The 20028-nt window shown below is 40.3% G+C and overlaps 1 protein-coding gene across 2 annotated transcripts in view; it reads right to left on the reverse strand.

Annotated features, from left to right (window-relative positions):
• Positions 1–332: 332 nt before the first annotated feature.
• The window catches only part of REPS2 (RALBP1 associated Eps domain containing 2), a 236594-nt gene continuing 216898 nt past the window's right edge, over positions 333–20028 (reverse strand). For both annotated transcript variants that reach the window (XM_049766790.1, XM_049766789.1), the window contains exons 16-19: positions 18722–18873; positions 8363–8468; positions 1479–5549; positions 333–1275 (exon numbers count right to left, since the gene is read on the reverse strand). In XM_049766790.1, the coding sequence (XP_049622747.1) occupies positions 5481–5549; positions 8363–8468; positions 18722–18873 (327 nt within the window). In that variant the 3' untranslated portion in view covers positions 333–1275; positions 1479–5480. The remainder of the gene's footprint in view (positions 1276–1478; positions 5550–8362; positions 8469–18721; positions 18874–20028) is intronic.

The following is a 20028-nucleotide window of genomic DNA, read 5'->3' on the forward strand; positions in this document are numbered from 1 at the left end:
AGGTGTCACTCCTTAGCAGATATGCCCTAAAACAAAAATTAATTCACTGAATTAATGGTTTTGAGGTTCCAGTGCTGCGGTGCAGTGGTAGATCACTGTGAGGATTCATAATTATATGTGTATGTGTACAAACCATGAGTTAATCATAAAACCCCATAATTTCCCAGTGTTTATAGTGTACAGGAACTGGAGACCTTAGATCAGAGAACCAAGAAGTAAAAATAACTTGAACTTGAACTGGAAAAACTTCCATTTCTTTTCCAGATCTTTTGCTTTGATTACCAAAGGACGAATCCAATATACCAACACCAAGACTCCATACAAGCCACACGTAATTTTCATACATTTATTTTTAACATAGCACCCCAGTTTCACATCATATACATTTTCCAGTTGGAAGTTCATAGCCTACTATGTTCTTCACAGACTTTACAGCAAGTGTGAAAAGGAGGCAGTAAGGTTAGCTTGAGCGTACAAGTCACAATCCAAATATAGGGTACCCTATATTTATCTACGCTTATATACATATAATGTTCCTGACGCTTAGCAAATGAATGAGACTTTGGCTGAGTAAAATATTAACACCACTTGTTAGCAGATTATCATGAAAAGACAGAACACATCAAATATATACTTTGCTGTGGCTTATTTTTACCTGCCGTGAAAAAATATACATTTTTTTACTTTCCACATTAAAATAGACCATCTGCTCTTTATCTTGCCTGGCCCACAGCCATGAAGAATATAATTAAAATGGCTCTTCCTTGGGGGCTGGAGTGATAGTACAGCGGGTAGGGTATTTGCCTTGCACGTGGCTGACCAGGGTTCAAACACCAGCTCCACAAATGGTCCCCCAAGCCAGCAGGAGTAATTCCTGAGTGCAGATCCAGGAATAACCCCTGAGCACTGCCCTGTGTGGCCCCCAAACAAAGAAAACAAGTGGCTCTTCCTGGCTCTGGCTCACTTGAACATCTCATTTTTGCTAAAGACAAGAAGAATGGCAGTACTAAAAGAGAGTATACCTAGTACCTAAGGTAGGTACAGTAGGGGTTACCACCCAACTTACCTTAAAACAAAGGAGACCATGACAACTCAGTGGATCTACCCGAAATACAACGAGGTCATGGCACCAATTGATCCATTTCTGGGGCATTCCCTGATGGAGTTAGAGGATCTAGTCTTCTTGTTCAACAAAGTGGTTTACAACAACTGGGACCTGAATTTTCCTTAATACAGTAGTTCCATTCCACCTTAAGTCATTCAGTGTCCTCTAATCTTCAGAGTCATAAATCCCTTTCTTTTTTTTTTTTTTGGTTTTTGATTTTTGGGCCATACCCGGTAACGTTCAGGGGTTACTCCTGGCTATGTGCTCAGAAGTTGCTCCTGGCTTGGGGGGACCATTTGGGACAATGGGGGATCGAACCGTGGTCCGTCCAAGGCTAGTGCAGGCAAGGCAGGCACCTTACCACTAGCGCCACCGCCCGGCCCCAAAATCCCTTTCTATAGCTTCCCATGACCACGAACTTAGCTGAGAACAAGACAAGAGATCTCACTGAACACAAAAAGTAAGCACTCCCTAATAGTCAAGGGCAGAGAAAGGTTTCTATAATTAAGACCACCTCTCAATGAAAGTCCTATGATAGTCCCCTTTAGAAAGTGTTCCTTTCTCATCGTGTGTGTTAGGAAACATAGAAAATAACTATGAAGACCTCAACAAAGGAACTCTGAAACTGGGCTAATGTGCTTATACTAACAAACTGGCTGTCTCAGAGAACAATTGTTAGGCAACCTCTGAGAGCCTGCTTTTGGTGAAGGAAGCAGCTCTTAAAATCTGCTTACACTGCTTTTTCACCTAGTTCTCTATGTTGTTCTTAGAGCTTCTCTTGGGAGGTTCACTTAACTAGATGCACTTCTTATAAACAAGTAAAGTGGGTGGCTCAAAGGTAAGACATGCAAATTTCCATCAATAACTGATCTGTTGGCATCAGTGGGTAGTCTCCCTTAGCTCGTGCCAAAATAGCAGCAAGATGTGCCAACTCACAATTCCAAAATCCAAAATCCCCACTTCTTACTAGAACTTGAACCATACTGAGTCATGATGTTAAAAAAATGAACAAAACACCCATAACTCAAGTGTAAATAAAGCCAAGGGAGCCTTAGAAATCAGAGTTGTTAAAAAGTACACTTGAAACAGTAAACCAATTAGACAGAGGAAACTTAAGCTATGGTGTCTATTTAAACTACAAGAGAAAAAGATCTTACGAGTAGTGTTCCATTTTGTTAACATTCATATTTAAACTAAGACAAAGACTCTTATCAGTAATATGCAAAGATGTGGTTGTTGTGATATTTGAAGCTCTTTTAGCTACTTAAAAAAGCACATTCCCTTGGTGATATCTATATAGTCAGAAGCTGGGATTCTAGTTTGTGTGGGAAAAATGACTTTTAGCTCTAGATGTTATATACTAGAATAGAAATGGTTCCAACTACTGCTTCAGATGAATATACTGGCAATACCTATCCTAATTGCAAGAAATATATTCATTCTAGTCTATTTACTATTGATCTTCTTCCAGGAAATAGACAATATCATTTAAAGAGACTACAGAATCAAGTCACATATGTACAGAAGAATGCTTTGTGATAATGCAGACACTGGTAGGAAATCAAAGGAAATTCATGGTTTTGATTACATTCCCTAAAATATGCTGAAATTGAACATTTGTGACCCAAGAAACCAAAGAAAACCATAACTTACTACATATTGAGTTGATTTCAATCACAGTAGTCTATTTTAAAAACTCCCATAAGGAATACAGGAATGGAATCCATTCAAAGCAACAGCTGTCAAAAGCTCTGCCAAGAAACTCAGGATAATATATTGTATCATGAAAGGTGAGGTGTTCCGAAGAACAAATCGTTCTATCATATTTTTCCCTCAGATTTTATTTTTGCTTTAAGCCCAGAGAAATGCCTAAATCTGAAACTCATTAAAACAAGCTATAATATTTTAAGGCTAATTAATTGAGTTGATAAAATTCAACCTGGTAAACAGAAAAAAGAAACCCTTTGGAATTATTTTCAGTATTGCTAAGTCTAAGGATGGAACTGAGACACAGGCTGACATTCTTACTGTCATTAGCTCTGCTCCTATGGATTTTTGACCCAGGAACTGTAGTTCCAGGAGATGGGTAGATGGCCTATGACATTCTCATTTCCAGTGATAGCAAACCAGGCACAACTTCTAGCTAAGCTGCCTCTTCTCTCAATCATGCATTAAATACTTCTCTAAGATTTAAAAAGCAGTTAGTTCCAAAACAGGACACATAACTTTTTTGATAATAACATACTCTTCCATTCCCCATATGTCCTGTTCAGTTTTGCTTCACATCATCTAGAGATGAAGATAGCAAAAGCAACTTGGCATACAAGTAACTAAGGGACATAAGAGGCTTGCTATCAACTCTAGTGTTTCATTCTTGGGACTATAGGACCCTTGTGAAGACCACTTAAGAGACAGCTCTAAAACAGTAAGGCTGTTCAGAAAAGTTGCTGCTGTCCTCAGATCTCAGAACATGGGCAGAGAGGTTACTGAAAAATTCTGAAATGACTCATTCAGAATATTGGGAAGAGTTTAAACTTACTCAAAACCTTTTCCACAGGCAAAAAAAAACATGTAGCCAAAAGGAATTGAAAAGGGATATACCTCATCTTTTGTGTGCTTTTTTACAATATCAAATCAATTTAAAATCCTTCCATATGCACAGAATAGAGTCAACAATTTTTTTTCTCCTTGGGAAAAATATACACCATGTGTGTGTCTTTTTCTTCTGCCATTAGGCTCTTGCTAAACCTGCCAATGCCAAAAGGAAGCATTCAATAAATACCCACTTTTTCAAAAAAAAAAAAACATCAACTCTATGGAAATCAAAGTCTTAGTCCCACATACTGAAAACCTATCTTCTACCACGTATGCCACCCTGGGCACACACTGTACCCCTCCTTCCTAGTAAAAGGATGCATTAGCAAAATGAACAAGAGAGCTTTGTTTGCTTTCTGGCTCTCAAAATGATGGCCAAGTTGGTATACCTGATCCTGCTGAAGGTTGGTCAATTCCCACTTTCAACTTGTGATTTCAGAAGAAGCAGTAGCTACCAAGAATTGTATAGGGCACCGGTCTGCAACTCAAGCTTACTGTGTGATATCATTTACAATGGAGTCAGTTGGGTTCCTCCGGAATGCATATAAACCAATCACTTCCCCTGGGCACACTTCACAGAGAACCAAATAGTCATGTATCCAGTGTGAGGATGGATTTCTTTCATCATTTCTTCAGACCCAATATACATACAACCAGGTTAAAATAACAGAGACCAAAAATAACTACCTAAGACGGCTGTATTGACATCCATAATAAGCATTTCCCCTTCTCTAGTCTGAATACCTGGGTTTAAACAACAAAGTGCTTCTCAACCCAAATAGCTCATCAGCCTTTCATGTTTGATTGGTGGTTTCCAAACTCATGCATCTACTCAGATATGTTATCCCATGCAGGAAGAAAGTAGAGCTCTGACAACTGTTTATTTCACCGGATAGTACAAGGTGGTTAAAGCAGGTGGCTCTTACCCCAGAATTTATTGAAAGGACTGAGTTGTTTGAGTTGATAGCCAAGCCAAGTTAAACAGATCACTGACAAGACTTCTACTTTCCATAGGTGGAAAACACATAAGTATCTGACATCCAATAGGAAACAGTAGTTATGTACTATTTATAGCTAAATATACAGAAATGGCACTAGAGAAGCAATTTCTAGCATATAGTGGTAGAGGGCACAGTGTCTGTCGGAATCTGATGCTTTTGTTTTATTTTAATTTTAATTATCATCATGCCAAAAATGATCAACTGGAATTCAAATTATTTAGTATACAGTATATGGTATACTTAATAATTATTCATTCAACTGAATATGCTATATATCTACAAAAATAAAATAGGTACCCAGAAGGTACTTGGTTACAAGGTTTTGTATAAATCATAAATTCTTTAAATAAATAATGCTCAAATTTATTTTTATTGGCTATAAGACTAATTTTTGGTAAGGATCAACATCTAACACCTTGAAGAAATACTTAAGAATGGGAGATAAAGTTCACTGATAATTACAATTTCAAGTGTGAAAATCAACTGTATTTGGTCCACCACAATAAAATGTACAAGTACAAGACAAAAGATGGAATGGAATATATTCCACACTCAGATTTTGTGTGTGTGTTTTTGTTGTTTACTTTGTTTTACAGTACTGGGGTGAGACCCAGCATCTTAGACAGACAAGTCATGTAGCTTATCTCTGGGCTATTACCCCAAGCCCTGCTCACAGTTTTAGATACAGCCAAACAACTATGACAGGTACTTGGGTTGGAACATTCAAATGAAAGATCCTGGCAGAAAAGATCACCCACTATTACTCAAATCTTAGGAGCTCACAACACAGTGACTGGACGAAGTTGTTCCAATTGGTTTTCCAGTGCAATCCGTTCCTGATGAACCTCCTACATATACAAAACAGAAAAAAAAAAAACAAGAGCAAAGCAGTCATTCATTGGGTTCATTCCCACTTCATCGAATGTTAAAAAGAATCTTACAATTAGATCCCCAAGTAGGTATCCTATGACTAAAGGTCAAGAGAACAGGAAAGTATTCATATTTAAAGCTGGTGACAAGACAAAGGAGAAGTCACTGTTGTAATCTCTCACCTCCTTTCTAAAGATGATGAAATGAAACTGACTGACATAGCCTCTGATTTTCTCCCACTACCTTAATCTCACCCTTAGTTTTAATAAGATTGGTGGCTAATGGAAAATGATACTGAAAATCAAAAGATTGAGCCAGAGAGATGCATAACAGGTAAGACATTTGTGTCACATGTGGCCAACCAACCCTGGTTTGCCCCCTAGCACTGCCAGGAGTGACCTCTGAGCACAGAGCAGGAGTAATCCCTGAGCACTGCTAGGTATGGCCTCCAAAACATCAAAAAAATTCAACTTTGAAAGGCCTATTGGGAGAGAGAGAGAAGGAAAATAAAAGAAAAACCATACTCCTATATAGTGATAGTGAACCACCCAGACTACATTTCTATCTACAGCCTCCCATTTCTAATATAATACCAAACTCAGTCAAGTATAAGGAATAAAAGACTGTTCATCTACCAAAATTTCATCTAGGCTCCTATGCAAATCAAAATTTAAGGTATGACTTCTTAGTTAAAGGCAGGAAAGATAATTAGTAATCTGCTATTCAATTCAATTCAATTCAATTCAATTCAATTCAATTCAATTCAATTCAAACTTTGGCCCTAAAGTAAAGTCCCTGGCAGGGAAAATTGGGGACATACAAAGACCACACTGACTCTGCCATGATGGGAAAGAATTCTGTATCTGAGCTCAAATTCTGAGATTATACCCTTAAAAATGGATCTGGCAATAGTGCAGAGGTCAGCAAGCAAGCAAGGGAAAAAGAGGAGCTAGAGTTTAATGAACAAGTCGACTTGGGTAGCAGATCTGAGGGTACAAAAGAAGGCAACAGCAGGAAAAAAATCCAGAGGCTGACAGGCCAGAAGCCCTGCCTGTGAATGTAATTTGAAGGAAAGGTAGAGTGGGAGGGATTGTCTATGTAAAGAATGGATCATACTAGAGAAAGAATAGAAGCAAGGGACAACTGGGAGGTTATTCAATGGACAGAAGCAGGAAAGAAAAATGGCGTAGATCAGAGTAGCAGTTATAATATGGATAGAAGTGAGAGAATTTGTGATATTTATCTAGAATCAGTTAGACTTGTTGATAAAGTTAATAGAAGGGAGAAGTAAGGGGAGTCAAGGTTAATGGGCAATGCTGAAGCATTTTTATATGTGGGTGGAAATTATCCAGTAGAGAGACTCAGGGTGTAGTATATAGAACTGTGTCCTCTGAAAAGAGAGAGAGTATAGTTTCAATCCCTATGAATGTGAGCTACTGTGGAAATAGAATTTCTGTGGATGCCATCTAGGCATGTTAAAATGAGACACTGGTTTCTATTGGTGAGTCCTAGTCTAATGATCGGTATCTTTATAAGAGAAAGGCACAGTAAGAGATATTTAGACCCAGATCCAAAAATGTAGGTGACAGTGGATGGTAGGATGACAGAAATAGATGGTATGCATCTCTAAGTCCAGAATGCCCAAGGGGCCAGAGAGATGTACAATGGGTAGAGTGCTTGCCTTGCATGTAGCTGATTTGGAACTGATTTCTGGTACCACATATGGTTCCCTGAACCTCACCAGGAGTAATGCCTAAACATAAAGCCAGGAATGCCATGTGCACACACACCCAAAAAAATAAACACCAAAGATTGCCAGCAACAACCAGAACCTAAGAAGAAAAGACAGTCCCCGAGAGTCTTCAGAGAGAGGGAGGGGAGAGAAAAAGGGAGAAGGAGAGAGAGGAGAGAGAAAGAAGAAAGAAAGAGAGGAGAGAGAGGAGAGATAAGAGAGAGAAAACAGCTCTATCAACACCTTGACTTCAGAGTTAGAGCTCTCAATACTAAAAATATAAATGCCTCATATCCTACAATTCTTTGTTAGAACAAATACAAGAAGGATTAATAATAATGAAAAACAGTTGTTAAGTACAGAGGTAACATCTTGGAGAAGGTAACATGGAACCATTTCCATCACCTTCTTCTGCTGAAAGATGTCTAGCATCAGTCAGTAAGGATCTAAGAAAACTAAGGGTTTACCTAGAAACTCTGCACAGTAAAGAATGTTTCGATCAGCTTCTTTAATACATACTCTAGACTACTAACATACCAGATACAGCCTACATAGTAGAGTTACTCATATTCCTCTAAGCCTATTGAACCAACTCATGAAGCTTCATGGAACAATATTCATGAAAACCACTAATGAAAGTTGGAAATCTAGCTCAGTGGTAATTCCTTACATATAGGAGGCACTGGGTTTAGCCTTTGTTCCAAAAAACACATAAGCAGGGGCTGTAGTTCAGCGGAAAAGCAATAACTCATATGCATAATACTTGGGCTCAACATGGTAGAGAGCAAAATAACAAAAATTTAAAAAAAATCATTCAATTGCATTTGTTGGACCAGAGGGATCCTACAAGGTGTAAAGTATTTGACTTGCACTTAGTTAATCCTGGTTTGGTCTGCAGCACCCGTGTCATCCCCCAAGTATCACCAGGAGTGATACCTGAGCACTAACAGGTATGACCACAAAATCCAGAAAACAACTCTCCCCCAAAATCCATGAAATTAAAGCAGATACTAGGCAAATGTACCAGGCCTGGTCATCCAAATTCATGAAGCTCCTTACCTTGAGCTGCTGTTGGAGTTCACTGTTCAATCGAGTGAGCACAGCATTGGCCTCCTTATTTTTGCGAATAGCAGTCTGAATAGCCTTCTTCTGCTTGGAAGGCTGCCTGCGGGAAAGGACAAACAGCTCAAGGAAACACAACGTAAAGTTCTGGACTCTTGCAGGTCAGAATGCTATGAGTCATGAGAAATACTCAGATGACAAGAGCCTAATGTTCCACAGCTCCAAGAATAAAGTGCAGATTGGCAGACAGGCCAGCAAGCACTCAGCCAATGAAGCACATTTGTCCAGATGAATTATTTACAACTGAAGCCATTCCCATTTTACAGCTTGAAGAATAGCTGGGGATTGGGTCTTTTCAAATTTCTTGCTTTCCATTTGTTTCTAAATAAGTTAAGTTACTGAGATTATATGAGAAGGTATTATCTTATACCACAGAGACTAGTACTCATCACAAAGAACAAGAACAACCAGTGCTGGCATGGATACGTGGGGAAAAGGGACTCTCATTCACTACTGGCGGGAATGCTGTCTAGTCCAGCCTTTATGGAAAACAATATGGAGATTCCTCAAAAAAACTGGAAATTGAGCTCCCATATGGTCCAGCATTACCACTCCTAGGAATATACCTTAGGAACACAAAAACACAATACAAAAATGTCATCCGTACTCCTAAATTCATCACAACACTAGTTACAATAGCCAGAATCTGGAAACAATCCAAGTGCACAAGAACAGATGAGTGGCCAAAGAAATTGTGGTACATCTAAATAATGGAATACTATGTAGCTGATAGGAAAGATGAAGTCCTTAAATTTGCTTATACATGGATAGATATAGAGAGTATTATGCTGAGTGAGGGAGAGGGATACACATAGAATAATCTCACTCATTTATGGAACATAAAAAATAAAAGATAGTGTAGTAATAATATCCAGAGACAATAGAGAAGAAAGCCAGGCTGTCCAGTATATATTAGGAAGCTTGCCATAAATAGTGGAGTAGTACAATTAGGGCAGAAAAGGTACCACTATGACAATGATAATTGAAACTCATCACTTGGGATAATAACTGGGTGTTGGATGGAGATAAAGTGATATGCACTGCATACCTTAACAATAGTGCAAACCACAGTGTCTAAAAATGAATAAAGAGAGGGAGAGTGAGGTGAGAGAGAAGAATGAATAGACATACTTCTCTCTGTTCCACCCACGAAATATAGTTAAAATCCAGGATCAAGCTGAGATATATTGTCCCAAGATAAAGGTGCTTGACCTGTGGCTAACCCTGAATTAATCCCAGACCACAAATGATTCCCTAAGAATCACCAGGAATGATCCATCACAAATCATTCCCCAAGCACCACCAGGAATGATCCCTGAGCACACAGTCAGGAGTAAGCCCTGAGCACAGCGCCAGAAATAAGTCTTGAGCATTGCCAAGTGTGCCCAGAGATAACTCAATGACTTAGACCCAGGGTAGCATGATGCTATGATCTAAGTTTTGGTGCCACCTGCAGCCACAAAGGCCTCCCTGACAGACCCAGGGAGGGGAGAAAAACACTTCTAGAACTAACATGTAACTTCAGCAAGGATACACAGGAGTTTTCAGAATATGAAAAGCATACCAAAAGCAATCATATGCTAACACTAAACATTTGGAAATCAAAATTTTAAATATGTTATCACCTAACAAAACCCCAAAATGAAATTGAAATCCTCAGATATAGAAAGACAGATACAGAACTTACATGCTGAACATTACACAGACTAATGAAAGTCGAAGTAAGATCAAAGTAAATAGAGAAACATGTTCGTGGATTGGAAAGACTCAACATAGTAAAATTGCAAATAAAAAGATTATCATAAAGGTACACTGTATGCTTTACACAACTTCTATCAATATTCTAGCAAGACTTTCGTAATTCACGACAGAAATAATCTAAAATTTATATAGAAAGTAAGGCAATTTAAATATTTAAACACATTTTGAAAAAGCAATAATAAAGTGGGAGAAATATAAGATTTATAAGGCAACTATATTACTGTGAACCAGTGTTAAAGACAAAAATAAAACCATGGAACAGAATTGAGAACGCCAAAATGAACTCACACAAATACAGTAAATGGAAAAAGAGCAGCTTTATTTTTCCAACAAATAATGCTGGGGTAGTTCAGTATCTATAGGCCAAATAGAAAATTTAAATGCAAATCTCACCTCTTACATAGAATTAACACAAGCTACTCACAAACTTAGAACTATAAAGTTTTAAATTATAAAACTTTAAAAGAAAAATTAAGGGAAAGTACTAGGTTTGGTGAAAAGTTTTGAGATGTAACACGCAAAGCACAACCCATCAAAGGACAAGAAAGTCATATACTGATATGTTTGCTCTGAAAAAGAACTAATTCAGAGGGTGAAAAGCTAAGCTGCAGACCAGGAGGAAATCCCTGCCATACACAGACACAACAATTGATTTGGTGGGAAGTGTGAGTATTCAGGTCATACCTAGATGTGTTCAGGGATTTCTCTCGGCTCTGTGCGCACTCCTAGCAGAGCTTGGGAACCATATGTTGTGCTGGGACTTGAACCCAGATCAGGCAGTGCCTTACCTGCTGTATTTACTCTTAGCTCTTGATAACTAGGTCCAAATGGACCTAGGGGAGAGCTTCTGAACCTTTTCTCACTCATGACCCCTTTTTGTTCAAGAAATTCTTACTTAATCTAGCCATATAGAACATATACATAAAAGCATTTATTGTTAACCATAAATAATTTTGAGAAGCACCATACCTGACAGTACTCAGAGCTTAGTTCTGTGCCAGGTATTTTCTCTTGATGGAGCTCAGGGAATCATATGGAACTCGGATGAGCCATGTGCAATGTAAGCAACCTACCTACTGTACTACTATTGCTCTGACACCTTTATAGTCAAAAATAATTTTATTTAATGAATTTGCAGTTATACGACTCCATAAGGAATTATTCCCCACAGCTAAAGAAGCTAAGATCTAGAACTCTCAAAAAAGCAATAAGGCAAAAATAATTAGACTAGAAAACTGGAAAGAACATGAGGAAGTGACCTTATCACCACCAAGAATCAGTAAGGATGTAAAAAAATGGCTCTCCGTGAATAGTCACTGGAAAATGCAAACACAGACCATGATAGACAAATACTTCACTTCTCAAATAACAAACTAGCAATAAAAGCAAAAGCTGGGGCCCAGAGATAGTACAGTGGGTAAATAGTACAGTACTTGCTTTGCACTCAGCCAACCTAGTTTCTCAATCCCTGGTATCCCATATGGTCCCCAAGCACCACAGTGCTTTCCAAGCTCAGAGCCAGGAGTAAGCCCTAAGCATCTGTGGGTATGCCCCCACCCAAATACCAAAGGCTGGTGAGCATATGGAACAACTGAATCTGCCACCCACTGATGGGTAGACATATAAAAGGCCAGAGCCATTTGGGAAAACAGTTTGGCAGTCTCTCTAAAAACTAAATTTCAACTGACCACACAGTCACCGGGCACACACTGGGAAGTGCATACCTAAGAAATAAGAACTCATATTCACAGGGGGAGGTCTACACAGCCTGTGCCCATCCAGGCCATAGGCTGTATTGCTTAGTCGTAGGTGTTAAAACGCAGACCAACTTGCTATCCAGGGTATTATGTCAGAAGAAAAGGTGGGGTGGGAGTGATAATACAGCAGGTAGGGCATTTGCTTTGCACATTGCCAACCCAGGATCGGTCCCCAGCATCTCATATGATCCCCTGAACCCAACAGGAATAATTCTTAAGCACAGAGTAACCCCAGAGGTATGGAATCAGAAAAAAACCCAAGCACTAAAGGTCCATGCTGTATAATAAATTTCTATGAAATTCTCAAAGGGATCATTTAGAGAAAGAAAACTGGAGACACAATGAGCAGTGAATGCAGTTAGGGCAGAGAAGGGTCCACTATGATAGTTGGAACGAATCACTCTGGACAAGAACTGAGTGCTGACTGAGTGCATTAACAACAATGGAAACCACAGTGTCAAAAAGAAGAGAAAGGGGGGCCAAGTGTCAGGCCCACAGACAAGCAGAAATAGGTGGGAGGGAGGGAAACTGTGGACACTGCTGGTGGGAAAAGTGCCCTGGTGAAGGATGGGGTACATTCTATGACTGAGACTCAATTATGAATAATTTTGTAGCCACATGCTTAAATAAAGTAACTATTAATAAAAAAGAAATATTAAAAGTAAACAATTCCTCCCTGCTCTTCTTGGAGAACTCTGCATCCCAGAATGGCAGTCTTTATTTGCTTAGGAAATCCTCACATGCTCCTGGCCATGCTCAAGGGCCCTCATTCTGTCTCCTGTGGGTTATGGCTAAAGGTTCATTTCAGAGTGGGCTTATTCACTCTCAACAGCACTACTTCTACAGTGTCTCTTCTGGCTCTTTCTTGTTATTTGCTGTTCCAGGCCAGCCTCTAATGCGTGTGGTACCCAAGGAAGAAATGGAATGAGTAGTAGTAAAGTGCACAAGTTTTGGCCACATTCAGTGGTATCATCTCTGTTTAGAACTGTCACAGGGCTTGTGGCAGAGCAGTCTACAGAATTTACTGGGGCAAATTCTTGTTTTTATTAACCTCTCATCCTTTCAGGGAACTATATTTCCCTGTCTCCCACATGTTTCAGTAGCAGCTCAGGGGCTCATGGGGAGAAATGGCTGGATGATTTCTGTGTCATGCCCTTACAAATAATATTTTTTCTCCATTTATCCTCTCTTTCTTCTAGAACCCAGAATGGGAGTCAGCCTCGACCATGGAGCTAAACTTAACCCCCATGAGCATCTGAGGTTCTGAATGAGGCCAACTTCTTGTATGTATTCTTCTGGATCAGCTGGCAACTTAGATGTTTAAATTAGAAATAAGTTTGTTTAGATGTTATCTGAAATGATGGCTACCTGACATTTTTTATTTCCAGCAACTAAACCAATATTTTAAAGACTAGAACTGGAAGCTCTAGATAAGGCAAAAAGCCTTTGCCCTGAGCCCTGATTTCTCCCTAGGAATTTCTGAGTACAGTTGCTAACAAATGAAACTTGTACTGCTTTTTTCTCAACTTTGAATTAGCTAGTGTCTATCAAGCATGCCAATCCGCAGCCCCACAGACATATCAGGACTGAAGAGCCTGCAGAAGTGAAGTAAGTAGACTCTGGAAGGCAAGCAGGAGTCCAGGATGGCCCTGGGGTGTCTATGAACACCTTCCCATAGTCACAGAGACCCTAAAGGTCAGCTCCATTTCAGTCAGAGAACCATGCCACACTGGATATCCTCAAATGGCCTTAACAGATCTCTTCTTACTCAAAGTCACAGAAAACCCTGAATGCCAGCCCCATTTTAATCAGAACACAGTACCATACGAGATATCCTCAAATGGCTTGAACAAGCCTTTTTCTTTCTCACGGGCTCATCCCTAGTAAATTCATGAGACATGGGAACAAATCCAAGGACACCACATTATTTCTGAAGAAAACCCACTTCTGTCCTAATGGGCAGCTCATTAATGAGGACCAAACCGAGAGGTGTACATTACTCATAACATGAACTCAGCAGCCCTCTGGAGAGAGCATTTTATTAGTTCTTCTGCCCTAAGAGTAAGCAGACAATGATATTATCTGAAGGAGCATGTGTTCCTTGTATAATAGGCCAGCTCTGATGTTTGTTTCCATTTGGAAATTAGTAAATTGTTTTTTACTTTTATCACTAATGTTCTCTTAGAGGATTTAGAGCACAGCATGTACCTCTTTTCTCAACTTCCCCACTAAATAACACAAAGCAAGGGCCACTATAAATGAAAATTAGTTAGCTTGCTACAGTGGTGCTGTCTCTGAGCACTAGCTTTTAGTTCTTTCCCAGAACCCTGGTTGAAAAAAAAAGGCAGTAGAGATGAACCATCATGTGTCTCACTGTCTCTTTCCCAAAGGCTTAAAAGAAACGAAGAATGGGAGTCAGAGAGATAGTGCAATGGGTAGGGCTCTTGCCTTTGAAGCAGTCAATCCAAGTTCAATCTCTGGCATCCCACATGGTACCTAGGCATCACAAGGAAGAATTTCTGAATGTAGAGTCAAGAGAAACCCCTAATTATCACTTAGTGTAGCCCTAAACCAACTATACAAAAAGAATGCTAAGTCACTTCTTATCACTCCAAAATAAACTGGCCTGGGCAAAGAACTAAGTTATAGTAAATTCCCTATCTCCGAAGCTTAGATTCCTATCAGTGACAATACTATCTATGTTACTAGTAACCCCCATTTAGCCTGTTCATAGGTGTCACCTAAACAGTAAGAGAATGGGGGGTTACAGTCACTCAACAGGAAAATCAAAGGTAATACCACCCTTCAACCAACGGTATTTGGACAGTTGATTAACCATGTGCAAAAGAAGGAAGTTGGATCCCCATCTTTACACTATACACAAAGCTGAACTCAAAATAGACCACAGGCCTCAAGTAAAATCTAAAACTAGGAAAGCAAATCTAGCAACACACCCTCCTGAGCCCGGAAGTGGTGGTGAAGTTTTCTTTGATAAGACACCAAGAACACAAGTGACAAGGAAGTCATCCACTGGATGCCATCCAATCAAAATTGCTCATGTTGCAAACAATCCAGAAATCAGGAAGTTTGTTTCAATCCCCAAGAATGAAAAAAATGTCCAAAGTTCCCAGAATGTGGCTCAGTAGTAAATCCGAGCCTCATATGTGGAAAGTCCTGGATGCAGATAGAAACAGAAAACAGCAAGACAGAAAGAACTTACAGAAGGGGTGAAAAGCACTGCCGAATCCTGTATCTGACAAGGAACTTATAACCAAAATATATATTTGAAACCTAACTAAAAATAAAAAGATAAATAATCCAAATGAAACTGGCAAGTGATCTGAGTAGACATTTCTTCAGCAAAGGAATATAATGATGGTCAATATTATTAAGATGGTCAATATTTCAAAAAGAAATGCATATCTGAGTCTGGAGAGATATATGGGCTAAGGGACTTTGTAAGCAGTTCATTCTCTGCACAGTATATACCTGTATTTTTGGCGTATAAGACAACTTTTGAAATGAATAAAAAGTCAACCAAAAATCGGGGGTCATTATACACCGAGTATATCCCAAAAAACATTTCGATATGCCGCTAAACGAAAATCATCTGGATATTGCCATGAAATGAATTTTCCAAATCGATCCTGCACCAATCACTGCAAGGCTGCTCTGACCGCCTCTCTAACTCAGCCAATCCAAGCAGGCTTTTTATGCATGCAAATTAGACAATATTCTGTACTCGAATCTATACTGTAAAAAGCCTGCTCAGACTGGCCAGAGTTAGAGAGGAAGTCTATTACAGAATAACTTTTGAAACTTTGCTTGTTGTGATTGGTTCACTGTAGTACATACAGTTGCAGCACAGGAACGTTTTGCCTTATACAGCAAATATAGGCCTAAACCTATGTTTTAACTGTAAAATTAAGGGGTCGTCGTATACACCCGGTCGTCTTATACGCTGGAAAATACGGTAGTTTCTCCCCACCCTGGAACGACCAGGAGTGATCCCTCAAAACAGAGCTAGGAGTAGTCCCTGAGCACTGCCACATATAAAAGAGGAAGAGGAGGAGGAAGAAAGAAGAAATATGAAGAAAAAGGAAGAAGAGGTAAAGGAGGTGGAGGCAGCAGCTAATAAAAACTGCAAGATATTATTTCACACCTGCTCTATAACAACAAAATGTATAATAACAAGCGTGGGCAAGTAGGCAGAAAAATCCAAACCCTCATTCATCACTAACAGGACTGCAAAATGCTGTTGTCACTGTGGAAAACAGTTTGGCAGCTTCTCAAAGTGTTACATATTAACCTGACTTCTAGTATAAAATCAAGATAAATGAAAACATAAATCCACACAAAAACCAGTGCATGAATAGTATTGGCATTATTGTTAATAGCTTACAAAGTAGAAAGCCAAATGTCTACTCACTGACGAATCATCACCTAAAATGTGGTAGAGCCATATAATGGAAATATTCAGCAAGACCAAAGAATTCATTTCTAACTCATATGATACCAAGGTTAAGCTTTACAAACATTGTATTGGGGCCCAGAGCAATAGTATAGCAAGTAAGGTGCATGCCTTGAATACAGCAAACCCAGATTCATTTCCCAGAATCCCATATGGTCCCTACAGCCCACCAGGAGTGATTCCTGAGAGCAAAGCCAGGGTAAGAACCTGAGCACAGCTAGGTGTGACCCCAAAGCCAAACTCAAACAAATAACAACAACAACTACACTATGCTGAGTGACAGAAGTCAGGTACAAAAGACCACATGTTGCATGATTCTGTTTAGTCAAAATGTTTAAAGCAGGCAAATCTAGAAAGAAAAAAGTAGAATAGAGATTGTCAAGGGACAAACAGAGTGAAGGTTAAGAAAGAGCATGGAATTTTCTTTCAAGATGAGGACATTATCCTGATAGTGATATCATTATCACAATAGTGGTGGCACAATCCTGTGAATATACTAAAAACCGCCAAATCATCTTCTTATCAGGCCAACCTGAGTTCAATCCCCAACACCCCAGCACCACCATGGTGAGTATTCCTGATAGCAGAACCAGGGTTATGCCCTGAATATTGCTGGATATAGCCCCAAAACAGGAAGGGAGGGAGGGTGGTTGGGGGAAAAGAGAGAAAAAGAAAAGAGAAAATAGTATCAAATGAAAAGGTCAAACTGTCACTATTTTCAGAGGGCATGATATTGTACATTGAAAGCCCTCAAAAGAAGTGATACATTGGAGCTGGGGAGACAGCTGAAGTGGTCGGAGCACACACCTTGCAGGCACAAGTTCCTAAGTTCAATTTGGTCCCATAAGCACTACTAAACACAGCTCAGGAGGCCTCCAGCACTGTCCGTGTGGTCCTGGTGGCTCAAGCACTGCTGAGGATGGGTAGCTTTACAGCAACAGACCTACCCACCAATTCTCGGGTCCACACATGCTCAGCTGAGTATTGCCAAGCATGGTTCTCGAGCCCCCTGAACAATTTATGGGAGTCTCTAGTTCCCAAAAAAAGAAGTGACATGCTTCATTGATTGGAAGTTGAGCCTCATGGTCACAAACCCATCTACCCTAGGAGAACATGGGACAAGATGTGAAAAGAAGTAAAATACCATTGCTACTATGATTAGTTTCCTTCCTAGGAAAATGTGTGCTAACATGACACATTGGAGTTGAAGAAGGAGGAAGGGAAGAAAATCAAGTGCAATGAAACACCCCATAGCCTCCTTGAGACAGGTTAAGTCCAACCAAGAGACAGGCAGAGGTGAGAAAGGTAAAATCACTATTGTAAAGCGCCATAGCCTGCCTATAAATAAAGGAACGGGGGGACCAAAACGATAGTACAACAGGGATGGCACTTGTCTTGCATGCAGCCAACCCGGGTTTGATCCCCAGCATTCCATGTGGTCCCCCGATCACTGCTCAGGAGTGATCACTGCCAAGTGTGGTCTAAAAACAAAACCAAACAAAAACTAAGAATAAAAAATGCTATGACCTTTTGTTTTGTTTTGTTTTGTTTTGTACGGATGGAATGTTTCATTTTCTTTTTTCTCCATCGCCCCCCAAATCGATGATGAGAACCTCTAGAAGGACTCTGCCCACTTTTGGAGTATTAGACTTTTACCCCAGTTTACTACTTTTCTCTTCTTCAGACCAAACCACGCAAACTTAACTAGCTAGGCCTACCTCCCAGTTAGAGGGGGAAATTAGGGAGACACCTTGACCAATCAGATGCAAGACTACTATGTGGTAGGATAGGTACATAGGGGACCACATATTCTAGCAGCCCTGGGGGTGAGGGAAGTGGATATGGGAGATAGGACAAAAACGGAGGTGAAGGGAAGACAATTTGGTGATGGGAATCCCCCCTGATGCTATGTAAATATTTAACTAAAATATTATTGTCAACATGTAAACCACTATGATCAAAATAAAAATTATAAATAAAAAAAAAGAAAAAAAAGAAAAATAACTGTACTAACAACTACTATGACAGTGATAATGAGTAGGAGAAGTAGAATGCCTGTCTCAAATGCAGGCATGGGGTGGGGGAGGTGGGGGATAAGGGGCATTGGTGACGGGAATGTTGCACTGGTGAAGGGGGGTGTTCTTTGTATGACTGAAACCAAATTACAATCATGTTCATAATTAGAGTGTTTAAAAAGGAAATAAAAAAATAAAAAGATTTCTATTTAAAAAAAAATGCTATGACCACAGGGCCCTGTAGACTGGAAAAGAATTTGCTGATCTGTCCTTGCTCATCTGTGGGACTTACTTTTGGACTGTGGGGTGGGGTTTCCCAGTCGATACAGCAGGTGGACCCCCAGCAGAGGTTGTCGCAGGCTCTTGGCTTTCTGTGGTGGCACTTTCAGCTCGCAGTTTCCGGCGTATGGGCTTTGAAGGTGGCTGCTGAGAATACGAAGTATCCTGGAGATTGGAACAACAAACAAAATCAAAACCAAACTGCTTCTTCCCATTGGGCCAATGGCCCCGTGTTTCTATCTCCTTGTCCCCACAGTCTCACCAACTTGGTGTGGACCCACTCAAGAGTCAAAGTTGACACAGTGGCTCTGTCAGGCGATAGAACAAGGATCTCTGATTATTTGGGTCTTTCATTCATTATGCTTAAAGCTCCTCAGCTCATTTTGTCAGCTGTTAGGACACAGGACCACATCCCAGCCACCTACTGTCCTGCCCTCCTTTTTACTTTTTCTTTACTCTTTTAGGGTTTGGTCCATACATGGAGATGCTCAGGGCTTACTCCTGGCTCTGTACTGAGGAATAACTCCTGGTAGTACTCAGGGGACAATTAGGGATGCTGGGGGATAGAACCTGGGTCGCACATGTGTAAGACAAGCAGCCAGTGTACTATTTCTTCTACTTGTAAATGCTGCATCTCAAGCCCCAGGGGTTTTCTTCTACCATTACTTTAATTTCTGGGGGTGCTGGGGATGAATCCCAGGGCTTCCTACATGCCCAGTTCTCAAGCCTTTGCAAGCTGAAACCCAACGAACTCTGGCTTCACTGGGCGTCCTTGTGGCATGAATTTTGCAATGAACTTGACTCTACCCTCATCACACTTGGGTCCCCAATTCATTCACAAAATCAAACAAGAGCCAGAGCCCTTTCTAGAAGGCAACACCAGGCCTGATCTCTTTACAGGGGGCATGGGGGAAAGGAGAGAAGGCAAAGATGGCAGAGAGCACAGCGCATACAGTTGCTTACTGAGCAAGCGCATACAGTTGCTTACTGAGCAAACACCATGTGGCCAAGTAGGACATGTAATCAGGGTGCACGGCTGTGGGACCAAAAGGGGGGGGGCTCAGCCCAGCCCCCCAAGAGATGCTCTCAGAGATTTTGCAGGTGTGGGGGGCTCTGTTCAGGGTGCTGTCCTGTCCAACCACACTCTTCATGAAGATGGAGAGGGAAATATAAACTCAATGGCATCAAGACCACATGGTAGGAATATTCAGGAGTGTGACCGGCAAAAGGAATCCAAGTTCTAGAACATCTGGACCCTCCGCATTCAGGCCAGGACAGGCAACCCGTCCAAGGGTACATTTGCTAACAGTCCCTGCCAAA

Source organism: Suncus etruscus, chromosome X (genome assembly GCF_024139225.1).
Source record: "Suncus etruscus isolate mSunEtr1 chromosome X, mSunEtr1.pri.cur, whole genome shotgun sequence".
NCBI lineage: Eukaryota > Metazoa > Chordata > Mammalia > Eulipotyphla > Soricidae > Suncus > Suncus etruscus.